Raw genomic sequence first — 25867 nt, forward strand, 5'->3', positions numbered from 1 at the left:
ACAAAGAGAAAAGCAACTTTCAACCTGTCAATATGGTTTCAAATTTGAATCCCAGACTTTAAAGGACAGTGTAGTGTGTAGAACCATTTAAGCCACTCAGTATTGAGGTTTAAATTGATAACCAAGTTCCCCTGAAAATCAGTTTAGTTGATCATCCTTTTCAAAAACATGGAGAATCCATTAGCATGTGAGAACCTAGGAGTTGTAAGCTGACCCTAGGAACCTGACATTCTTTGAAGGTGATGTTTAAGCTGTAAGAAGAATTTTTTTTTGAAAGTATTACAACCCATCTGGGCGAACACAAACTCTAACAGTAAATCTTCAGATTGACTGATGACAAATACATCATATCTACACACCCGAGACAGAGGGGAAGGGGGGGTGAGAGAAGGAAGTATATGCTACATCCTGAGCATCTGTCTCTTTGAATGTCTGAAAAGAAGTGAATGAACTTGCCAGAGTGTCGGAACAATATGCCAGTCATCCATTGAGTGCAGGTAAAAGTGGTTTTGTGAAAAGCACCAACGAAAGCAGTCACAAAGTCTGGAATGCTTGCCCCCTCACATCAAGAAAGGAATTATCAATCTTTAATCTTATGGCCATAGTGCCATTGAAGATAGCTTCAAATCAACTTGCAAAACTTGATATGCACCTGTTCTTCTCTGCTTGGACATGCGACCGTGCTAAAAATCAGGCAACATGACTGAGGATAGCAACTCTCCAGATGTCACCTCACGTGTACAAGCCATACCGATCCGAAGAAGACTTCTCCAAGAAGCTGAGTATCTGGTGGCTGTATCACTTGAAGGATGGTGTTGGACATCTTCAAGTTCATCACAGCAATTCGCACACTTGCTCCACTGACATCTCCTCTGTCGCCATTAAAGTAGCCAACAGCCCTCATGTTTGACTGAAGTTCTGAAGAGTCACATTGGACTCAAAATATTAACTTAGTTTTTCAGATGCTGCCAGATCTACTGGTTTTTTCCAGCGTTTTCTGTTTTTATCTCGTGTTTGACTGAGTTGTTTCTGTCCAAGCTGCCACAGGGGATTGGTGCAACTTAACTAGGGTGGGTATCCTAAAGGTGACAGATGCCCACTTTCACTGGGAAGTTGAAGAACTTCCACCGTAGCTCCTCCCCAGGCACCAGAGGTACAGAGCCACGGACCTCATAGAATCCCTACAGTGCAGAAGGAGGCCATTCAAGCCCATCGAGTCTGCATCGACCACAGGCCCTATCCCTGTCTCCCCACACATTTGCCCTCCTGACACTAAGCGGCAATCTAGCATGGCCAATCCACATAACCTGCACATCTTTGGACTGTGGGAGGAAACTGGAGCACCCGGTGGAAACCCACGCAGACACGGGGAGAATGTGCAAACTCCACACCGACAATCACTCGAGGCTGGAATTGAACCCGGGTTCCTGGTGCTGTGAGGCAGCCGTGCTAACCACTGGGCCACCGAATCAGACGGGGGAATCTGCATTGCAGATTGTAGGGTGTTGAGGCTGCACTAAATAACAAATGGGCTGCTCAGTGGACCTCTACACGATAGGTAAATTCCCCAGGCTGTAAGCTCTCACAGAAGCATGCACTTGGCAATTAGGGAACCACCAAACAACCATTGACATATGCCAATAGGATGGGCCATCCAGCATGTTTTTCATGAAAACCACATACGTTCTCACTCATCACTGCCAGAGGCATCAGAGAGCAGATGTTTCTTATGTATGGGATGTGGACATCAGTGGCAAGGCCAGTATTTGTAGGCCATCCTTATTTGGCCTTCAGAAAGTGGTGAGCCACCTTCTTAAATTACTCCAGTCCCTGTGGTGACAGTCCAACCGCAGTGCTGCAAACGGAGAAGCTGAGAGAGTGGTACATATCATTATAGATCTCCTCAGAAAAAATGAAGACTCTGAGCTAGCACTGCTCAGTTATCACTCTGCACTGTTGTAGACGGGTTTCATCCCATGTAAACTGAGGCTAAGAACACAACTGCCTTTCCTTCTCTGCATGTTTACCAAACATCATGGGAGTAAACCATGGTCATGACAAAAGGAATAAAGTTACAGAGCAGGTCAAGCTTGCACTTTCAACCAATAATACAATGCTAATGACCTTCCATTTCTCGAAAGAGAGAGATAGTGTGGGATGAGTGACCAGCAGCAAGACGGGACCTTAATGGAGAAGTTACAACAACCAAGATGGTATCTGGTTCAGACAGAACCAGGTATCATCTGAAGAAACAGGAATGCCTTGATTTCAATGAATGGGAAACCATTAACGAGGTGGACTGCCTACTTGAATCTTCAGCAGGACGTCACACCTGCAGCATCACTAGTGAAGGGAACCAGAAGTGACCACTCTGAGGAAATAAATTCAGAGCCAACAGATCCGAAGCAACCTCAAAACAAACTCTGCACACAATGAGATCGGTGAAACCACCAAATAAACTATCCCTTTTAAAAAGAGACTTTGCAGGGAGGTGCAGGAGGATGTGTATTTAATAATATAAGGGTAAAGACTTGGGGGGGAGAGGGGGAAGAGACGTAGAACAGAGGATGAACTCTAACAGTATTTTAATAAAAGCTACTGAGCATGTGTATAAGGAGCCATGTCATTCAGAAATACAGAATCTAATGGTTTGAGAAAAGGGACTGTCTGGTGACAGGATAACTTGACTGCTCCTATTTTTGTTTTTTTCTGCATTGTCAATCAGTGCTGAGTGTGAGGGAGCTGGGAGGCAGTGCCAGTAATAGCTCTCTGCAGTCAGCACAATTGATGATGATGCCCAGTTTAAGGAAGAAGAGATCTAGGGCTGTGAATTTCCTGTCTTGTACAATGTATAAGAGCTGTGCCTGCTGGTGTGGTGTCTAGTGGAGATAGATGGAACCAAAACAAGTAAAAAGCATGCTGTTAAAGATTATGCTGTTGCTCAGCAGTTTCCTGGTTGATGGCAAGAGGTGCAGGGTGGCATGAAATCAGAAACTCGCACGTTACTGCACTTATTACACCAAAGCTGCAACCAAAATATTTAAATTAACTTACCCAAAGAAACTTGTGTGTAACTCCCTCTGCTGGTGAACAGCATAAATTTTCCAACTCAACCACAGTGTCACCAGGGTGTAACTAAAAGAAATTTAGGGTCCGCCAACATCTTTTCTTTACAAAGAAAAGGCATCGGGGACATTTATTTTCAAAACACATTTTATTCCACCTACAACTTTAAGTGCTGCCTATTGTTGGGAGTACAGATATACATGTCACCTGTCGTCCTCTGCTTTAACCAAACTCATCATTTTTCATGCGAGATTAAGTAGCGGTTGACTATTTCACCACGAGCTTTCTAACGGTCAGTACCTACTCTGATGTTCGCATCTGCGTGTTTTCCAGTCTATGTCATTGGTAGCAGGTAAAATGTAAACATGAGTAACAGCTGACTTTCTGGGTGCATCATCTTCTCCCAACTTCAGTACTCACAGCAGATGCCAAAGTTTTAAATTATTAACCATTTCTGGAATTCCCTGGCGACTGGTGTACATGCCAAGCCGGATAACATCCTAATGACTAACGGCTGCTCGGAAGAAAATTTGACCATATAAACAGAAGCAGCTGACAGATTGGAAAACACTTTGCATAATTATTGCTTTTCATAATCTTTTTACAAATTATCCAGCATGACCAAAATTACGCTGCATTCTCACTGTGCTGAAACCAGGAATCACGACATCCTTGCTTACCCTAAGTGGTCACAATTCTGAAGGCCCAGCTCTACAAGTGCGGTGGAGTGACTCCTAAGCCTATTGACTTCCAGGTAAACTGAACCACCCCAATTTGCAGAGGTGGGGATCATGAACATGATGAGGTGATTTGCATCTGTGAGAAGCCCATGCCCCAAATGTTGAAATGGCTCTCTGTCTAAATTGGTTGGTGCAGGAAGCCAATAAGACACAGGCTTTGTCCCCTCAGCCTCCTATAGATATGCTCCGTTGGCCTAACAGTAGAGTACTGAGCAGAAATTTCTAAGGTGGCCCAGGAGCTCCTCCAGAGACAACAATTTGAGGTGGGGGAAGCAGACAGAATATCTACATTCTTATCTCCCCATCCCAATCAGAATTCCTTGGTTTCCTCATCACAGGGAACCAGGTTCTACACAACTTTCACCTGACAGTTACACAACAGGTGCAATCAAACCTGTGGCCACATTTTGAGCCCCAATTCATTCATTACTTGCACCTGAAAACTTTAGACCTCCTCACAGTCTTCTCTTCCTTCTCAAGTGTTTCAAATCAATACTGATCAACTAATTGTGAATGCCACGTATCAAAAATTATCAACCCAAAAAACTAACCTTTGTTCGCCCAGATGTTACCAAACCTTAGAGGGTTTACAGCATTTTAATCCCACGCTTCCTGATTATCTCATCATCTCTCCTACTCTTTATGGTGGTGGTGGCATCCTGCACTCGGCCTTTTACTCAAATTTCTGAACAATACTATCTTAAAATGTAAGTAATTAATGACCTCTTTCTGCCTATTGCCACTCTTATATTATTGAATTAAACAGCCTTTAGAGTAAATAGTTTTTTGAGATAATTTACTTCTTGCGAATAGGGTCACTTAGTTATGCATAGTGATATGAAATATTAGTTTCTTTCAGAACCTTTGCATCAGTGCATGCAAATATGCACTAAGTAACCATACCACTTTAAACTGATCTACTAAAGGGCAGATAAGTGCGGTTTGGTATATGCTCCTTTCCTTATAGTGTTTCTAATCCAGGGGATATGGTTATATCTTCAACATTAAATAATCCCTTACAACTAAGAATCTGATAAAAAAAGATTTGTTTGTAGACGATATGGCAGTGACTGTAAAATACAGCTGCCATACGTCATTACAATTTCTCTGAAAGGCACACCCTGAGCAAGACAATCTTTGCACGTGGAAAGATTTTTCAGAACAAACCAAAAACTCAGACCTATAATTTGTCTCAAAGTATGGGGTACTTTTCTAACGCTGATTTTAGGAGCATTTTTAAATCTCAAAGGAGGAAGGAACTCAGCTAAACTTTCTGCATTATTTTAACTGGGAGTTTCCGAAGATAAGTCTACATTGTAGTATCCTTGACAGCTGGCTCATGGTCTCTCAGTAAATAGCATTTTCTAAGGAGCCAACCCTCTTGATGCCCACCAACTCAAAGTTTGTATCACAAGCTGCAATCTGGTTTCCAATTCAAACTACAAGCAGAGAGTTAGAGTCCCTTCTTTTAGCACTGGGAATACTGAGTCCTCCTATTTCCTGACTGAAGGCAGAGTCGGAGAAAAGAACGGCAATGAAAGGAGATTATGGTCTCTATTTTAGAAATGCTTCTCCAGAGCCGTCTTAAGAATGCAAAGCGGCAAGCGAGGATCACTTGACAGAAAAATGAAGACAACTTTTTATTCCACTTCTTCAAAACCTGTTCAAAAGATTCGACTCAAATCATTAACGCTGCCCTTGATTTTCGCTCCCAGGTTGGGAGTATAGTTTCAGGATACTTCCGAGCACTGCAAATTACCCGGTAGAAAGTAAACCAGGTGGTCGGATTTTTGTTCCAGAGTGACGGGGCTCTCTGCGAATCAGTCCAGGGAACCCCGGAATGAGTGCAAAGGATGGAAAACCTGGATAGAAAACCTGCCTCGGTGTACTGGCAAACTATTGAAGTTGAAAAAAACCGCAGAAAAATATAAAACAGTCCCCAACCCTCACCCCCCACACACAAGCCCACCCATACCAGCCCCTGCCCCCACTCCGTGTCAACCTATGTTCCTCTGCCGACTTCCATGGTCACTCATACCCTCTGTGCCAGCTTAGGCAACCACCCTCTTCCCTTCAAAGTCCCTCTAATTACCAAGTGGTCATTGGAGACTTTAAACACTTTCATTCATAAAGACATATTTACTACATTTACATTCCTTCAACTACATGTCCCTTATAACAAACATATCATTCAATTGCATAATCCCTTATAAAAACCAGCACTGGAATGCAGAGTCCCACTTCAACAGTCATAACCACTTGGAGCTGTTAATCAAACTGTAAAATAGCATGCAACCCACTGTGATACTGCTCTGTTGTGAAATCAATCATGCAGCACTAATCCAGTAATGGTAGGCTTGTCTTAACAGTGTGAAATAGAAACTAATCTATTTTGAATAATCCAGACTTTTTTTTGAAGAATTAAAGGGCAGGAGTGTTAAATGCCTTGACAATTTCCTTTGATGTTTCACCTTGACACTTTTGACAGTTCCACTGAGTTTATGCACTTTTTAACACACATTCATACCTATTGTTAGCAGTCCCTTTCCCAAAAGGCACTTTATCTTTCCCAAAAGGCACTTTATCTCTCCCAAAGGGCACCTGACTGACCTCACCCAATAGGTACCTGACTGCACCCAAGAGGTCCTGAGACTATATCCAAAGGTTCAAACCTATTCCTACGAGGTCTAGTTTGAGCAGATCATGTTTCAGACACCAGTCACATAAAATCACACAAGTGGAGGCAGCTTCTGATTTCAATGGACAGCTGCCTCTGTGAAACCTGCATGTTCAAATCCTGACCCAGATCCATTCCTGCCCCCATAAAAATGGTGGGTGCCATGTTCAGGACGAGTCTTTGGATTCTGGCCATCTCCACCATGACAGAGTGGCTCTCTGTCGTGGCAAAATCTAAACTTCTGTTGCTCTCTCCTCAGAGGCTGCCATTCCTATTGTGTTTTTCCAGCCTTTTCTGTTTTATTTTGCCTTCATTTTATTCCTCTGTGCTGTCAGTTCCCATTTTCATGGGAGTGAATGTCTTTAAAAAAAAAGCAGCCAATGGCAGCTTTGTGTTGCTGCTACGTGTCAGTTGCTCTCTATCAAAATGAACCCTGTATTTTTGTACTCTTCCTATGCATCTTTTCCCTGATATTTGTACATTTGTAGGTGGACGGATTCCCTTTTGCACACATCTGAATATTAGTCACAACCACATTTAAGATTAGTGCCACAAATACTGGTACAGGTACAGTACCCCAATCCAGCAACCTTGATATTGAGTTGCGCCAAATTTCCAATATTGCCGGATTTCAGGTCAGACACTTCGAGCTAGGTTAGGTGGGGTCAAGGGTCACTTGGGACATACATAGAGCGCCAAGCAGATAATTAGTCAGGCGCCAAACCACACCAATGCAGGGCCTAACCAAATTGTCCAGGTAAGTTTTGTTTCTAAATTTACTCAATTAAAGTTGATTTATGGAAGATTATAGAAGTGTCCAGCTTTCAGTTAACTCTGGTTTTTGGACAGTGGAGTTGAGGTACTGTACCTGTAAATATGTTTATTAAAAGGTCATTACAACCAAAAATAATTCTTAGGTAAAGTACTCCCTACAACCCAAAGTAAAGAGTCCACTTTACTTTGCAGTTTCAGAGCTTTTCACTATCAATTTTCTTCTATAGTACACTCAAGGGATTTGAAATACCAAGGATTTCTGGAAGATAGGGGTTTGCGAATATTGAAATGTAGCCCACCAGGTGCCATTTCTGTTATTTCTCTGGGGTTCCCTGGAATCCTTTGCCAAAGTTAAAGCAGATGATTGGAAGAAGCTCTGCAGAAATTAATGGCAAGAATCTTTATTATGTATTTTCAGTGTCCCGTGGCAATGCTTGCAGGTAATTTGGGAGCTGCTGTTTTTGATGTTACTGCAGTTCCACTACAGTGTAAACATGTAAGTATTTCACCCATTTCAGTCACGCAGCAAATTTGCTGAAGTAATGAATTGCCTGATTGACACACTATAAAAATACTGCACACCTCACTGAAACTGAAAGCTATAAATATAGCTGTAATATTGGAGTAATTTTAACTTAACTCACTCAGTGGCAAGCTGACAGGATTGGATTGGTTGCCTGTTCTACACTCCATCTATTGAATTCATGGAAAGTAAAATCAAACACAATGTCATTTAGGTTAAAACCAGTGAGTTTCTAGTATTGCAAAGATCTAGTTCATGATTTATGTTAATACTTTAGAGGTAATGTTTAGTTCTGGGAGGTTAAAATTTAACTATAGAAATGGGATACATGCAATAAAGCAGCAGTCTATGACACCTAAAAGGTTGGGTCCATGTTAACTTAAGGGGTTAACAGCTAGAAAGGTAAAATCCTAAAAAAACAGATAGGTTTACTTAGCTAGCAAGCTGGAGACATGTTATCTAAACTGCCTGCAATCCAGAGCCATGTTTTGTCTTGGGAGTTAAGAATTAAAATAGTTTAAAAGCATTCAGTGAACCCTGAAAGGCTATACGGAGTCTAAGAAGCCTCTCTGGTTTCTCTATGTTTGCTAGGAGAGGGGATGACTTGCAGTTTGGACCTTGTGTGGTTTGCAGTTCGGACCTTGTGTGGTTTGCAGTTCATAGAGAATCCCTAAGGACTGTTATCAGGCTCCAGGCAGTTAGGGCTCAGTGATGCCATGACAAGCTGATGGAAGGTCACTGGTACTATGCCAGGCAGTTATGGCTCAGTGAATCTCTGGGAGCCATTTATAGATTGGTGCAGCCAGGAAGCTCGAGTTCAGAGAAACCCCGGGGGCAGTGCCAGCTTAGTGAAGCTAAGTGTGTGGAAGAGTTGGAGTTGCACCAGTAATTAGCGGTCAGAGTGTAGCTTTGTGAATCACGTGGAGCACAGGCCCAGAAGACATTGCTGCATCAGGAAATGAAAAGTAATTGAAGCAGTCCATGTTGGAGTAGCTTGAGGGAATTCAGAGGCTAGATCTTTGAAAATGAGCAGTTGAAATTCATCGTGAGGGAGACAAAGTTTTATCAAGATTTTGTGATTCTCAAGTGGTCACTGATGTCTGGGTGGGTTGCTCGGAAATCTGTAGAATTTAAATGGTAGGTGCTACCAAGACAATATGCAGTGTGTTTGACAGTATGTTAACTCACATTTACCCCATGGCCATTCTAAATTTCAAGAACATAAAGATATTGTATATTATTTTACTTTTGTTTAAAACTGCAGAATCTTGAGACTTTATTCTCTTAGTGGGTAACTAGGATTTCAAACTTTCTGTACTTTAAACAAAATGCTAGAACTCCCCAACAAGATTATAACACTAGCCAAATGAGTTAAGTTACAATAACAGTCACTATTTACACAAAATTTTAAGTAATTTTGTTTGTTCTTCCTACCCAAAATCATTGCTTGACCTCTCAAGATGCATTTGTAATATTTGCATGAGATGCAAGCAACATTTTAGGTCGTTCTCTTTCATTTCTTTTTCTTGATTATTTACATAATAATTGATCGGGTTTTATTTTTTCCTCCCCATTACTTCCCATGGTGATTCCTTAATTCCTGTTGGGGTTGTTGTTGATATAGGATCTTGCAAGGAGATTTTTCCCACAAACTAGTTTCCAGTGACAAGCTCCTAAACAGGTGTTCATTTGCCATGATTCACCCGGGCTGACTGAATAATTTCAATTGTAACATTAAAGTCATCACCAAGTATTTTCCTCCAGGCCCCCAAAGAATATGAGAATACTTCAATCATGTAAAAATCTCTCATTCGAATATCATTAATTCAGACTTTCTATTAAATGGTTTAAATTGTATTAGCATGCTGATACAGGTGTAAGCTTCTTGCCTGTGAAATTTCCAAGTATTTCTGCCTGCTAGCTCCACCTAATTGCCCCATTATTGTCTATAGGTCCAGTGAAGCCAAGTTAAAACTACAACACCAATGCTTTGTTGGGATTTTTTAGCTCTTCCATTGCGTATTTTCCAGAGGCGGCCTCCCATTGGCCAGGAATGGGATCTTCTGGCCCCGCCGACGTCTGCAAGGTTTAGCATGTCCTGAACCCGCCATCATCAGGGCTACGGGGGATTGCCATCAGCGGGACTGAAAAAGCCCTCCAATAGGAAGGGTTGGAAAATTTTGGCCTTTGTTAAATACTCATACTTTTCTCATTTATTCAGCTGTTATGAACAAAGTGGTGGGGGGAATGGGAACAGCAACGTGGGAAGCAAAGAGAAAATTTTAAAGTTTAAGTTTATTTATTAGTGTCAGAAGTAGGCTTACATTAACACTGCAATGAAATTACTGTGAAAATTCCCTTGTCACCGTGCTCCGGCACCTGTTTGGGCACACTGAAGGAGAATTTAGCATGGCCAATGCACCAAACCAGCACATCTTTTGGATTGTGAGAGGAAACCGACGCAGACACAGGGAGAATGTGCAGACTCCGCACAGACAGTGCCCAAACCGGGAATCGAACCGGGGTCCCTGGCTCTGTGAGGCAGCAGTGCTAACCACTGTGCCTCCGTGCCAAATCAAATAGGATCCAGGACAAAGCAATCTGTTTGACTGACACTCTATCCAATTAAAGAAGGTGGCTTACCATCACCGTATGAAGGACAACTAGGGATGGACAATAAATGTTGGCCTAGCCAACGGCACCCACACCCATGAAAGAATAAAAAGAAAGTCCAGGGATAATGAAAAGTCTGGGTCAACAAACTATAACAGGAGGTATAGTTCTCATGTTTCTGATCAATTCATTGAGTTCTGATAAGTTAATAAGCGTCAACAAAACGTGTTAAGTTACTTTCTTTGGTGTTCCTCCAACATGAATTGAAATTCAGTGTTTATACCTGTTGAGTGCAGTGGAGCTGTCACACGATGCGTCTCACTGTACTTAATGGGTCGTATAAAATGCCCCTTCCACCATCACTTCAAAGCACACTTTCACAATATTGTAGCCATCCACCATCTTAATAAGAGAGAGATCCTGCATGCACAACTCAATTATAATTTTTTATTCCAAACCTAATAGCTACTGATAAGATGATGTTGGGTTGTGACTGAAATCATATCTCAGAAAGAAGCAAGAACTCCCCTTATGGCTTTGAGATAACAATATGTGACAGACGTGGCATGAGGCAGTCTATGGAAGAAGCACTCACTTTTAAGAGCTTTATATTGCACAATAGAAAGTAAAGCTTTTGAAAATGCTTCCTCAATATCTGACTGAAATCATTATGTACATTTATAAATATTCAAGAATATTACAATAGTAAAATTCCCTTACCTTAATTATTCTATTACATTGCAATAACTTCAGGAACAACACTGGCGTTCTGACATGGAATCACATGGGGAAAAACTAGCAGCCATAATGGAAACTAATTAAGTGTCTATTCACCTTATAGAGCAGAATCAGGATTCAGATGACTGATTTGCTTTTATGGGTTATAATGCCATTCACACCTCTCAGGCACACTATGCCTAACAATACAAACTAGATTCATGAACTTCAGACCTCTTCCTGTCAAAAATCTGGCAGCACTCCTCCTGCGCCATTGTTTGTTCTCCATCATCAGACATCTGCTTCCCTACATTGCATTACTTGTACTATATTGTGTACACATTTCCTAAATGTAAATTCCTTCACAACTTCACGCTATTTGCTCTGATGCCACATTGTCCTCACATGCCACCACAAACTTTTCGATGTCATTAAGCTATTTCATTGCCTTCATTAAATAGACCTAAAAAGCAACCCATTAATGTGTTTGAAAGGTTCTGTTTATTTTTTCACTCTAGGGTGAAAATACAACATACAACAGTGGACAGCGAGAACTGAATTTATGCAACATGGATGATTCACTTGTGGATTTGCCATTTGTAGGTTACAAGGATTAATTGACTCATGGGATAAAATTAGATTCATATTCTTCACCATGTCAAACCTTGGTATCCCCAGTTACCAGTTATTTATATCACTGTTTCCAATTTGTAGAAGCAGGACACTCACATGCAGAATAACAGTTAGGATGCTCCTCTGCTAAACCTTTTTGCATTGATAAAGAAAGGACAATCCAAAAAAGATAGCAACCTGATGGAAATGGATGGAAATGTTCACTGGCAAACAAGATCTTCTGTCTTACGGATGGTTAAATTATCCAAAGCAGTTTAGTTGCAAGTATGCAAACAAATAAAATGATAGTTTTGTAGTCGAACATTTCAGGACACTGAGAAAGTGGAATACAGTAAACAGTTTTACAAAACCTTAATTCTAAGAGTAAGGGTATCAAAAATGAAATGTAATTATAATATTTTATTACATTAAGCCTTAGATGTAAAACATTCTCACATAGTGCTGGTCAACGTGTTCCTCCAATTGTTAAAAGGCAGACTTACAATATGAAAAGATATGCTGTTAAAGAACCAAAGTGCCTCCTCGACCATGAGGCTTAAAATGGTGTCTATTAGTCCAATTATTTCAATATGTAGAAAATCTATTTTGTCACTAAGGCAGCCAAACAGAATAATAGAAATGTCAGTACAGAATAACCCATTATGCCTATAGATTATAATTTAAGCAACATCCACTTACCTCTGCTTTTTGTGTTCTGGGAAACGTAGAAGATTTCTCAACTGCATAAACATCCACAAGGTATAGATTTGGACCTCGCTCTCGATCCAGTACAGCAGCCGTTTGGATGACACCACTGTGGTGTCCTATTGTGAAAAGCCGTCCAACAGATCGTCCCCCACAACGGACTGAAACAATGTAATACTCCAATAATGCTGAAGAATCTTTTGGATTTGCTGCTTCCAAAGAGATCACACTGGTGCCCACAGGCTCTCCTTCACGTAAAATTGTGATGTATTTCGGCTGAGTAAAGACAGGTCCATCTAGACCCTGAAGAATAACAGTCAGCTCAGTGCTGGTTGTCCTTCTCTCTGGTCCAAAGTCTACAGCTGACACAACAAGATGATATGTGAGTCTGGAAGGAACTAAAGGCGCTACTACTCTAATATCTCCATTATATCGATCCATCATGAAGGTGTCACTATCTCCATTGATTAGTTCATACTCAACTTTTCCATTTGGTCCTTCGTCTAGATCTATAGCCCTGATAGTTGTGAGAATGGAACCCATCACAAGAGCACTATCAGCAACTAAAGCATTTTGTGATACAAATACAGGAGCATTGTCATTTTGATCTGTCACTAAGATGGTTACATTCTTTAAAGCAAAACGCCTGAAATCTAGTGGAACTGCTTGATCAATGGCTTTAATGGTGAGTTCAAATAGATTAGAAAATTCACGGTCAATCTCAGCATTGGTTCGCAGTGTCCCATCGGACGCATCGATTGTAAAATGGTTTCCTCTTGGTATTTGTTGGGCTATGCAATATTGTAACGCTCCATTAATATCAGCATCAGGGTCCTGGGCAGTTATTGTCAGTACAGATGTACCAACTGGAATATTTTCCACTATCGATTTAAAAATATCTCCAGGAGAGAAACTAGGTGGATTATCATTAAAATCTCTCACTTGAATCACTACCGACATTGTTGAGGATCTTGGAGGTCTTCCATTATCTTTTGCTGTTATGTTCAAATGGTAAACAGATTGGGTTTCAAAGTCCATTTTCTTTGCAAGGAAGATGCTACCTGTATTATGACTAATGCTAAAAGTTCCATGGTTGTTACTTCCTGTAATGCTATAATGGATCTCAGCATTGTCCCCTGAATCTGAATCAGTGGCAGCTGCAGATTCTACAAGCTCTCCAACTCTCATATTTTCCAATGCATCAATGTACATTACAGACCTAGGAAATGAAGGCGTATTGTCATTTTCATCTAGCACACTGATGATTAAAGTACATGTGGAGCTCAAAGGTACATTCCCCAAGTCCACTGCTAGAAGCGTAAAAGAATAGGATGCTGTAGCTTCATAGTCCAGCTTTCCTACCAATGTCACCTGTCCTGTGGTACTTTGAATTGTAAACTGCTCTTCTTCATTCCCTTTGATGATAGAATAATTTACCAACGCATTATTTCCCTCGTCAACATCCGAAGCACTAACGCGAATTACTTGTGTTAAATTTCCTGCTGATTCAGATATTGTGGCCTGATACAGGTCTTTTGTGAATCTGGGTACATTATCATTCGTATCGCTGATATATATCTGTACAGTGGCATGGTCCTGGAGAGGTTTTGGCAATCCTTGGTCTGACGCAATTACTTTAAAGCTGAAAACTGCAGCCCCACGTTGCCACATTAAAGCCTCTCGGTCAAATTGGTGTATACTGACAATTTCCCCTGTCACTGCATTCAGGTCAAAATCGAGTTGGGGCATTTCAAGAGTATACTTCACTTCACCGTTAAATCCAAAATCATTGTCCACAGCATTGACATAACCAACTGATGAACCAGTTTTCTGTTCCTCTTCAAAATGGAATACATAATTTGTGTTGTTGAATAAAGGTCTATTGTCATTTACATCTTCTAGTATTATTGTCACATTCACAGTTGCACTCAGAGGCTCCACTGCTCTGTCTGCAGCAATAATCATCAGGACATAATGACTTTGGAATTCACGATCCAATTCCGCCTTAATATATAACTGCCCGTCAGGAAAAATACCAAACTTATTCTCTCTGTTTCCTTGTGCAATATCATATGTGATCTCCCCATTCACTCCTGAATCTTTGTCCGAAGCCTGGACTTTAAAGAACCTAGAGTTCACAGGTTCTGCTTCAGAAATTGTGACTTCATATGAAAGCTGGTCAAATACCGGAGAGTTGTCATTCACATCGTGCACGTAGACAGTCAAAATTAAGCTAGATGCACGCTGGGGAACACCCATGTCAGATGCTACTGCCTCCACCTGATATGAGCCTGTGTTTATGTCAAGAGGTCCATTTAAAGTTATGATTCCAGTTTTCTCTTCAATGTGGAAGAGGCCTTTAGGATTCTGCCGCAAGGAATATGAAACCATGCCATTAATACCTTCATCAGGATCCTTTACTTCAGCCTGGAAAATTGTGTGTCCCGAACTCCAGTTTTCAACTGCATTGATATTTTCAACTGCATGGGGGAAACGTGGAGAATTATCATTCAGATCCTTGACAGTGATATTCACTAAGGTCTCCCCAGTCACAGTGCCACCACTTGCCACAACTTTTAACTGATAAAACGCCAGTTCTTCCCTGTCTATGGTGCTGGCAGTATTAATTTGACCCGTCGATCCACCAATGGTAAACATGCCCTTCTGGTCTCCTGAAGTGATAAGGTAGGTAATGTTCGTATTAAGATCAAGCGAAGATGCAGATACGGTGCCAACAAGAGAACCAATGGCAATGTTTTCAAAAATTACAAAACTATAGCTGCTCTGGCTGAATGATGGAGGGTTGTCCTGTGTGTCGATAACTGTGATGGTTACAATAGCTGGATTCTGGGAGCGGAGATTTCCACCATCAGTGGCAACAACCTGCAACCAAAAATCATACAAAAAAAATTAGAAGAGCATAATTAAAATGACAAACATATATTGTGATTCATGACTAAATGACAAAGATTAATACATGTGAAACAATTTTATAATTGATGGTTTGTAACTAGTAATAAAAAAACTGAGATAATCAACTCATATTTGATTCAATCTATTAAATGAAGCTATTAACTGGAGTTCATGAAATAATCCATTTTCTGGATTATCTGACATGGCATCAGGTTTCTCATTCCACTACATTGCATCAGGATTTCCCAGAGGTCCAAAATGTAGAAATCTGGACCAACATGTATAGTATTGAAATGAGGTAAGAAGGACAGTCCGACACATTCTGAAAGCCTGCTGGTGTATTTCTACTCCAACCCATGACCCTACCCTCTCCCACCCCCATTCCCACTGGAAGGCACTGCATGCTAATGTGCAAGGAACTGATTCCATTTCACCCAACGTTAGACTTCCTGGTCAGAGATAGCACAGCCAGATGCAGAGAAAAGTTTATTTTATTCTGCCCCAGCAGTGTGTCAGCCACAACCTCAGAAAAGCATCTCTTACCAAGTGTGACAATGTTTCAAACTTCCACACTAATCAAGTGACATTTATAGAATCCCTACAGTACAGAAGGAGGCCATTCGGCCCATCGAGTCTGCTCCGACCACAGTCCCACTCAGGCCCTATTCCCATAATCCCACATATTTACCCTGCTAATCCCCCTGACGCTAAGGTCAATTTAGCATAGCCAATCAATCTAACCCACACATGTTTGGATTGTTATCAACATTGTTGATCAATTCTGAATTAGGGAATGTTTTTGGCTGAGTCCCATATCTATTTGGAACTAGATTAACTCATTTCACATAATCTTTACAGTTAGCAGGCAAAGGACATCAATTGTGTGTAAGATGGCATAAAACATTTTTTAAATGATTCCTGTCAATTGAAATTTGATCGTGGCAGCGGTATGCATACTGCCAGAGATGAGAAGGTGTCTGAATTCTCCCCAATTTCTGTTTTGGCTCGGTGAGAAGTGTCAAATGTGCTGTCAATTTGGACCTGATGGGAAGCCAGGTGTCAAAGGTGAGAAACCAGGGTGTAACCCATTATACTGTTGAATCTCCTTTGGCTCATTTTCAAATTGATGGTCACATTCCCTCTTTATAAGAGATTTAATTTGTGTCCTCCCTTATTCTTGGCTCCATGCAGTATAAGTAAATGGGGACATTATTCAGTTGTACAAAAATAATAAACTCAGCAGTTAATCTTTCAACAGATTACCTTACATATTCTATTCATCACCCTTACTTGCACGCATTTCTTTCTCTGTCTGAACTGATATATTGTTAATCTGCTGCTTGAAGAATCAGATTCAGGCCTCCATCACTCCATCAGTGCTACTATGAAACTAGTCATGATAAGACAAGACAGTGCGATGTGAAAGAGATGAAAGTGGCTCTTTTCCCAAATGAAAAATACCCCTGGCCTTTCTTTGGCACTTTCCTGCAATGCCAACAACAACTTTATATAGTGGCTTCACATAGCAAAATAAATCTCACAAGACTTCACATGAGCTTAATAAGGCAAAGATTGACACAAGGTCAAAGAAAGAGGTATTTAGACAGGTGACTAAAAGTTTCGTTAAAGACGTACATTTTAAGAAACATCTTAAATGTACAGAAAGTGGTGGCGTCTGAGGGGTTTAGGGAGCAAATTCCAAAGTATAGGGCCTAGGCATCTGAAGGCCTGGCCACCACAGTGAAAGGAGATATTCAAGAGGCCAGAGTTGGAGGAATGCAAAGATCCTTGAGGATTTTTACAGCTGGAGAAGGTTTCAAAGAGTTATAAAATGCCACTGAGTTATAAAACGAAGGCATTGAAGAATGGGAGCCAACATTTGTCAGCAAGTACAGAGGTGGTGAGTGTATATAAATTGTGCAGGTTAGGGGTATTTGAGTTTTGGATGATCTCAAGTTAATAGAAGGTGAAAGATTGGAAGCCAGATAGGACAGCATTAAAACAGTTAATCGTGGAGGTAACAAAAGATTGGATATGGTATCAGCAGCAGGTAGGGTGAAGTAGGGAAAATTGAGGAACAAACTTGTTGCCCATCTACTTGTGGCAAAATGCAGTGCAGCTGAGAAAATGCAATTTCAAAAAGGCTGAGGGGACTGATTAGGCAGTGAAAAACTATTTATTTACATGTCATCCTTCCTAAAACTGTAGCCCAAAACTTGTTTATACACGGATAGATAGAGGTATTCAAAATCATGAGGGGTCTGGACAGAATAGATAGGAAGAAACTGTTCCTATTCATAGAAGGATCAGAAATAAGAAGGCACAGCTTTAAGATAATTGGCAAAAGAAGCAATGGTGTCAGAAGGGAGAACATTTTCATGCAGCGAGTGGTTAGGATCTGGAATGCACTTCCTGAGAGTACAATGCTGGCAAGGTCAACGGAGGTTTTAAAAAGATCTGATTATTATTTAAAAAGGAAACATTTAGGGCTAAGTGGAAAAGGCAGGGGAATGGCACTGGATAGAATTCCTTTGGAGGACCACTACAGACATGATGGGCCAAATGGCCTCCTTTTGTGCTGTGACCAACTTAACGATCCTATATATGACTATAAGAAATATGAACAGGAGTAGGCCATTTGGTCCCTCAAGCTTACTCTGTCATGTGCACATATTTTATTCTCACTATTATGATATCTGCCATTTTCAGTTTAGGGAAGGTGTGTAAAAATTGGAAAGCATAAAGATAAAAATAATTATTTAATGCTAGTAATAAAGTCAAAATTACTTTTTGAACTTAAAGACAATAAAGATATTCATAAAAGAGGGGTACAAGGGAGAAGAATATATACTCACCAAGGCTCCCTCAACAACACTTTACACACCTGCAACTTCTACCACCTAGCAGAACGAGTACATCAGATGCATGGAACACTACCATATGCTAGTCTCTCTCCACGACACGTCACCCTGGCTTGGAACTATTTTGTTGTACCTCCACTGTTGCTTGGTCAAAATCCTAGAACTCCCTCCCTAACAGCATTGTGGATGCATATGCAATGCATGAACTGCAGCAGTTCAAGAAAGCAGATCATCGTCACCTCTTCAAGGGCAATGAGGGATGGACAATAAATGTTGGTCTTGCCAACAAAAAAAGAAATGCTCTGTGGTCTCCATATAAAGCAATTCTTAATTACTAAAAATTTTACAATTGTTTGAGATTGGGAACAGTTCTGTATGTGCAATTTGAAGCATAGAAGCATGCATAACATCATAGTGGCTGTACCTTACATGTTCACTTCGCTCATGTTGGAACACAGAATAGGAAATGTCAGTCCAAACCTGTCTAATATTACAATGGAACTGGGGGAGCTCAAGGCTATATCCATCTCCAAACACATGCATGGTTCCAGAAACTGATAACTACAAACTTTCCGGACAAGTTAGACAAATATAATTAAAGACTAATTTCAATTGTTTTTAAAACAAAGAAAAAGGTTCTCAAGGTAAATTATTCACTCTTTTGGCACACTTCCTAAAACCAAGGCAATGTCCAACCTTGAATGCACACTGATTTTTTTCACCAAAATCAGTGAAAAGCAGAGTATCACCCTCCATTTCTAAATGGGGGAAAATCTTACAAATATTAAGGAGGCCTATGCAAACCAATGGTTTGAAATTGCACTTTGTGATATGAATATTAAATAATTAATACATTTGTATATTTCTTTGCTATTTTAACAAAGATGTTTTCAGTTTCTCCATTAAAGCAGCAAAGGATTTTCATACCGACATGCTAAGCACTGAAAAGATGTTATCATAGAGTATGATTTCAAGGCTCAGTTGAAAGTTTTCAACAATGTCCACCTCTTACTTGCTTTTAACAACAAAAGTATTTTAAAATATTAGATAGCCTGTACTCACAATTATGTCATCAGCAATCTAAGCAATAGGGAAATTGAATATAATCTAGCAATATTGATTTATCTTCAACTAGTAATCCAATATTAAGTGATAAGTGGGATGTATTCATATATTCTAAGGAACATGAAAAATCTGGTCAGTTAACCTATCAACCAGTGCCCAAATCAAACAACTATACTCAAGAGAATAGAAAATGAGTATAAAGTTATATTTCTTGATATTTTTACTTTAACAAAATATTGTCATCTTTTGTGATTGAGTTAATTATTTGTTTTGTTCTTATATCTGAGATTTTACATGCATTTACTCCAAAAATATGCATTATCTAAGGTAAATATATAATGTTGATTATAGACATTTTTAATGTATAAAATTTCTCTCTTTTATTTCCTTAAATTTCCTATTTAGAACTCTTGGTTCCATGTAATTTCCTGCATCCCAAAGGGAAAAAAAATCACTCCAGGTCTCCTTCAATGTAATTTGAAGCTTGATGTTGGGAGTTTTGTAACTGAGGCTTGGCAACATTCTTTCAGTGCCCTGGTGAAAAAGTGCCTGATTTCATTCCATGCTTCCACGTAGCACTGCCTTTGAATTCAGCAGCTTGGAAGAACATGGAAACCCCCTTCTGGAAACAAAGTTTTATGAACATAATGCTGCAAAAAGACGAGATGAAATCCTAAATGTTAAATTTGTGGAAGAATGTGTTTGAAAGAAATGCTTTGCCACAACTCTACTATGCAGAATCTTGCTTTCCAAAACTAAAGGAATATCAGGACTGGTGTATCATAATTAGATCCAGATTCAACGTGGTGTGAAAATAAATCACAGTCCTACTTAAGTTAATTATATGTTCAAAAAAACTTAACATCTTTTTCTGTGTTTGTGTCTATTTTGTTACTGAGTTATGCAAACAACTTCATCCTTAGCCTGTGACGAACCGGCTAATTTCATATCCCTCAACAATGAACTGGAAAAATTGGTAAATTTGGATGAGATGCCAGAGCATTACCACAGACTATAGAATTGTATCCTAATACAGAATACAGCTTTCCAGAAAAAAGGAACAGAAAAGCAGGGTAAGAATGCACAATATTAAACAAGGTCATAACCAGCAAGGGTGGTCAAAAAGTTTTTAATTTATTACCTCAACTTCTTAAAGTGTTTGATGCAGAAAATGTAATCAGGCAAAATTCTACATTGATATATTAAAACTGTATGAGTAAGGAACAATGCAGTTTTGAGGCTCAATCAAACAAGATCCAAGCTGACAGAATGAGGCATTGCACCTCCTCCCTGGGCTTGATCTGACGCTGCATCTTAGCCATAAGGCTGAAATAGCTTTGAAAAATTGCATCAGGTAAAGCTTGGATTTAAAATCATTAGCCACCCTGATCCTTTACCCTTGAAAAATGTAATGCCCAGTTACACAGACTGGATGGACAAGAGCTGATGCAAAGAGGGATAGCAGCAATCACACTGTGATCTCTGCAAATATCTTTGCTTGAAAGCCTTTTCCAAACCCCACTCTCAAACTTGTTAAAGACAGTCAACGAAAAGACAAAGAGCACCAGCAGTGTGGTATGGGAGAGTGACGGGTTGGGAGTTCATCTTTTCATTCATCTCTGAGCACCCAATTTTGTTCATCCTAAAAGAAGGATGCCAAGTCGAGCACCTCGCTGGAGAAAGGGATGGAAAAATCAGCTCAGTAATAAGCAGGCAATATAATCCCTGGCAACAGGCCAATTTCAACATTGGTGGCAGTCTGTATGTATGCTATCAGCTGACCCTCTCCAATGGTACATGACCCAGAGTTATCACTGAGGAAGTAACTGCTGGCAAAGTATGGTGTGCATCCCCCCAAAATAAATGTTTTTTGGTGATCTTGACTTTCTTTCAAAGTTATTTTCTTTCCAATAATAATCTGAATCATGCTCTGTTGATTGAGAACATTGCTATACTAATACTATTTCTCACAGGCTGCTGGGGTTCTTCATATTATCCCAGCCAGAGAAGCTGCTTCACTGCAGGGTGTGAGTGAAAATCACGAGAACTAGTCATGACAGCTCTTTGTGGAAGCTGCGTATGAGCAGCTTAGGAAAGGGCCCAAAATCAATATCTGGTACAAGCAAGACAGTGAGCAAACTAAGTCCTCCAAAAGTAAGATTAATAACACTGTAATCATCTCCGAATTCCAAAATCCCTTCTTCCTGACTGTCCTTCATCCCCGACTAGATCAGTTTTATCTCTGACTGAAGCAGTTTCTGGCACAAGATGTAACATTCAGTGAAAAATGTAATGCCTAGTTCTGGCCAAACTCCATGAAAAAGTGTTCTGCACATGTTCAGATAAACATACCTTGAAAATATGTTTGGAGCTTTTCCAAAAGTGGTTGGGGGCGGGGAGGAGAGAGGGAGGGACAACAGCTGTACGCCCTTGAAAGTGGACTTTTGCCAGTTTGGGGAGATGTCAACCCACACTGACCCTGGTGTCATACATGAGTACAATCAGACTAGCCACTGTTAAGTTACTATAATCCTGTACCTAAATTGGAAATGGCAGGAGTAAAACCATAATCAGGCAGGGAACAAGGCTAAGCCATTGAACTTGGGGTGTGCAGACGCCTGCAATGGTGGTTTGTCCATGCTAGGGTAGGGTAAAGGATCAGGGTAGCAAATGATTTTAAATCCAAGCTTTACCTGATGCAATTTTTCAAAGCTATTTCAGCCTCGTGGCTAAGATGCAGCGTCAGATCAAGCCCAAGAAGGAGGTGCAATGCCTCATTCTGTCAGCTTGGGTCTTGTTTGATTGAGCCCAAGATGGAATGCAATGTCTTGTCTTGTCAGCTTGGATCTGATTTGTCCCTCATGTGAAGACCTTGACTGGACTTAATTTGAATTGGCTTTTTTGATTAGAATTAAAGTGCCAAAAATAAATAAAGGCAAAGTTCTGCGGATCATAGAATCTCTACAGTAAGGAAGAAGGCAGGCTATTCAGCTTATTGAGCCTGCACTGACAATAATCGCACCCAGGCCCTATCCCCGTCACCCCACGGATTTACCCTGCTAATCTCCCTGACACTAAGGGGTAATTTACGGGTGGCACGGTAGCACAGTGGTTAGCACTGCTGCTTCACAGCTCCAGGGACCTGGGTTCGATTCCCGGCTTGGGTCACTGTCTGTGTGGAGTTTGCACATTCTCCTCGTGTCTGCGTGGGTTTCCTCCGGGTGCTCCGGTTTCCTCCCACAGTCCAAAGATGTGCGGGTTAGGTTGATTGGCCATGCTAAAATTGCCCTTAGTGTCCTGGGATGTGTAGATTAGAGGGATTAGTGGGTAAAATATGTAGGGATATGGGGGTAGGGCCTGGGTGGGATTGTGGTCGGTGCAGACTCGATGGGCCGAATGGCCTCTTTCTGCACTGTAGGGTTTCTATGATTTTACCATGGCCAATCCACCTAACCCTCACATCTTTGGAGTGTGGGAGGAAACCGGAGCACCCGGGGGAAACCCACGCAAAGACAGGGAGAACGTGCACACTCCACACAGGTCCCTGGCGCTGTGAGGCAGCAGCGCTAACCACTGTGCCACTCCACGGTAATTATTATTTTTGTTTATTATTAGTGTCACAAGTCGGCTTACTGCAATGAAGTTACTTATGAAAATCCCCGAGTCGCCACACTCCGGCGCCTGTTCGGGTACACCCAGGGAGCATTTAGCATGGGTACGCTGAGGGAGCATTTAGCATATAGCCAATGCACCTCATTGTCCTGCTACTTGTGGCACCAATAAATAAACTCTAAAGATCTGTGGAGAGGGAACAGAGCTGACGTTTGGAGGATGAAGCCGTGGCTCTTATTCTCTCTCCACAGATGCTGTCAGACCTGCTGACTTCCTGCAGCAGTTTCTGTTGTGGTACCAAAAAAGGAAGTGCAATTTTAACTCCTGAGGTACCTGGAGCTGGTAAGTTGTCTTCTCCTCTCGGTCCAGTGAGAGCCTGGTGGCGATGAGGCCGGTGTCCCTGTGGATCTGGAAGCTGTGCGTGTCGCCGGCGGTGATGGAGTAGCTGAGGGTGCCGTTGGCGCCCAGGTCGGGGTCGGTGGCGGAGACGGTGGTGATGTGGGCGCCGGGCGGCTCGTTCTCCTTGATGTGGGCGAAGTACTGCACCGGGTAGAAGGCGGGCGGGTTGTCGTTGATGTCGAGCAGGGTGACGGTGACCGGGACCACGGAGGAGAGGGGCGGGCTGCCCTTGTCGCGGGCCTGCACCAGCAGCGTGTACTCGGGCTGCTGCTCGCGGTCCAGCTCGGCGGCCAGGCTGAGGCGGCCGGAGACGGGGTCGAGGCGGAAGAGGCGGGGGTGGTGCGCGGGGCCCGAGGGGTCGAGGAGGTAGCGGACGGTGCCGTTGGGGCCCAGGTCCCTGTCGAGGGCGGTGAGCACGGCGAGCTGGGTGCCGGCCGGGGAGTGCTCGGGCACGGCCAGGCGGTAGGAGGGCCGCGGGAAGGCCGGGGCCTGGTCGTTGACGTCGCGGACGGTGATGCTGAGGGTGGTGTAGGAGGTGCGGGGCTGCAGGCCCTGGTCGCGGGCGCTGATGTTGAGGGTGAGCTGGGCCTCGCTCTCGCGGTCCAGGCGGGCGGCGCTGGTCAGCAGGCCGCTCTCCTCGCTCAGGCGGAACCAGCCGCGGCGGTCGCCGGACACCAGCGAGTAGCGGAGGCGGGCGTTGAGGCCGGCGTCGGGGTCGGTGGCCGAGAGGCCGGCCACGAAGCTGCCCACCGCCAGGTCCTCGGCCACCGACACCCGGTACGAGGGCCGCTCGAAGCGCGGCGGGTGGTCGTTGACGTCGTTGACCAGGACCAGCAGGCTGGCCAGGGCCGAGCGGCCGCGGGGCAGGCCCGAGTCCCTCACGCGCACGCTCAGGTTGTAGGAGGGCACCCGCTCGCGGTCCAGCGGCGCCGCCACCTGCACCAGGCTGAGGCCCGGCACCGGCGAGCGGCGCACGGCGAAGTGGCCGCGCTCGTTGCCGCCCAGCAGCGACACGCTCAGGTTGCCGTTGGCCGCCGCCGAGTCGGCGTCGCTGACCGTCAGCAGGGCCACCACCGTGCCCACCGCCGCGCTCTCGTCCACCGCCGCGGCCCGGGCGCCGGCCGGCAGGTAGCGGAACCGCACCACCGGGTCGTTGTCGTTGACGTCCAGCAGCCGCACCGTGGCCTCGGCCCGCCCGCTGAGCGGGGGGCTGCCGCCGTCGCGGGCGCGGATGACCAGCGAGTACTGGCGCCGGCTCTCGTAGTCGAGCGCCTCCCGCACGGTGAGCAGGCCGCTGCGGGCCTCCAGCGCGAACGGCGTGCCCTCGTCCAGCGAGTACCGCACGGCGCCGTTCTCGCCCTGGTCCGGGTCGCTGGCGCTGACCCGCAGCACGCTGGAGCCCACCGGCAGGTCCTCGGCCACGCTGCTCCGGTAGTGCGGCTCCGAGAAGCGGGGCGGGTTGTCGTTGGTGTCCAGCACCGTGACGTTGACCTGCAGGTAGCCGGAGCGCTTGGGCTGGCCCCGGTCCTCCACCTCCAGCAGCAGCCGGTAGCTGGGCCGCCTCTCCCGGTCCAGGCCGCCGGTGCTCACCAGGTGCAGGAAGGCGCCCTCGCCGCTCGGGTTGAGCGTGATGTCCAGGCGGAACCTGCCCTCCTCGTTGCCCCGCACGATGCGGTAGGAGCGGTGGTCCACCCCGTTGGAGCCGCTGTCCGCGTCCGTCGCCGTGTCCAGCAGCACCTGCCGCCCGCCGCCGCCGCTGCTTCCATCGTCCTCCCGGAAAGTCACCACGATGCTGGCCTCCGGGAAGACGGGCGCGTTGTCGTTGATGTCCAGCACCACCAGGCGCACCTCGGTGGGGTAGGTGGGCTGGCTGGACAGCACCACGATGTTGATGAGGTCGCCGCCGGGCAGCGCTTCGCGGTCGATCACCGAGCTGGTGGAGATGAGCCCCGTGCTGCCGTTGAGGGCGAAGAGCGGGTGCTGCTCGCTGAAGCGGTAGGTGAAGCCGGGCCGGGTGGGGATGGTGCCCACCACCGTGCCCGGCGGCTGCTCCTCCCGGATCCGGAACACTTGGCGGAGCTGGTCGGACGCGGCGTCCCAGCAGAAGCTCAGAAAGAGCAGCGAGACGGCGAGCAAGTGGCAGCCTCTACCTAACGGTACCATGGTGAGAGGAGCGTTGCGAGCCCACCTTCCCAACTTAACAGACTTTTTCCCAAATGCATCAAATCTGAGTGGAGCCGGGGAAGGGAAATTCCAGCAAAGGTACCCTTTAGCTTAGCTTGTTCGAGCACCAACGCCACGATTCTTTTATATATATATATAGTATTTTTCCTCCACAGCTTATCTTCATAAAGTTTCTCCAAAGATGCTTTTAGCGTTTTCCTAACGGTTCTCCAAAGCTGCTTTTAGTGATTTTCTAAAGTTTCTCCAAAGATGCTTTAAGCGATTTCTTGACGTTTCTCCAAAGCTGCTTTTGACGTTTTCCTAAAGTTTCTGCAAACTTTTTGACCCAATCCAACTTTTGTTTTAATGGTTTCTTCCCTTTTCTTTCCCCCTGTATGTTTTAACTCGCAGCTTGCAGTGGGAGAGG

At 43.5% G+C, this 25867-nt stretch overlaps 1 protein-coding gene across 1 annotated transcript in view; it reads right to left on the minus strand.

The window, feature by feature from the left end:
- The window catches only part of fat4 (FAT atypical cadherin 4), a 323488-nt gene extending 297910 nt beyond the window's left edge, over window positions 1-25578 (minus strand). The window contains exons 1-2 of the mRNA XM_078211165.1: window positions 23212-25578; window positions 12422-15310 (exon numbers count right to left, since the gene is read on the minus strand). Of these exons, the coding sequence (XP_078067291.1) occupies window positions 12422-15310; window positions 23212-25440 (5118 nt within the window). The 5' untranslated portion in view covers window positions 25441-25578. The remainder of the gene's footprint in view (window positions 1-12421; window positions 15311-23211) is intronic.
- Window positions 25579-25867: the final 289 nt, after the last annotated feature.

The sequence above is a fragment of the Mustelus asterias genome, chromosome 1, assembly GCF_964213995.1.
Source record: "Mustelus asterias chromosome 1, sMusAst1.hap1.1, whole genome shotgun sequence".
NCBI classification, from domain to species: Eukaryota; Metazoa; Chordata; class Chondrichthyes; order Carcharhiniformes; family Triakidae; genus Mustelus; species Mustelus asterias.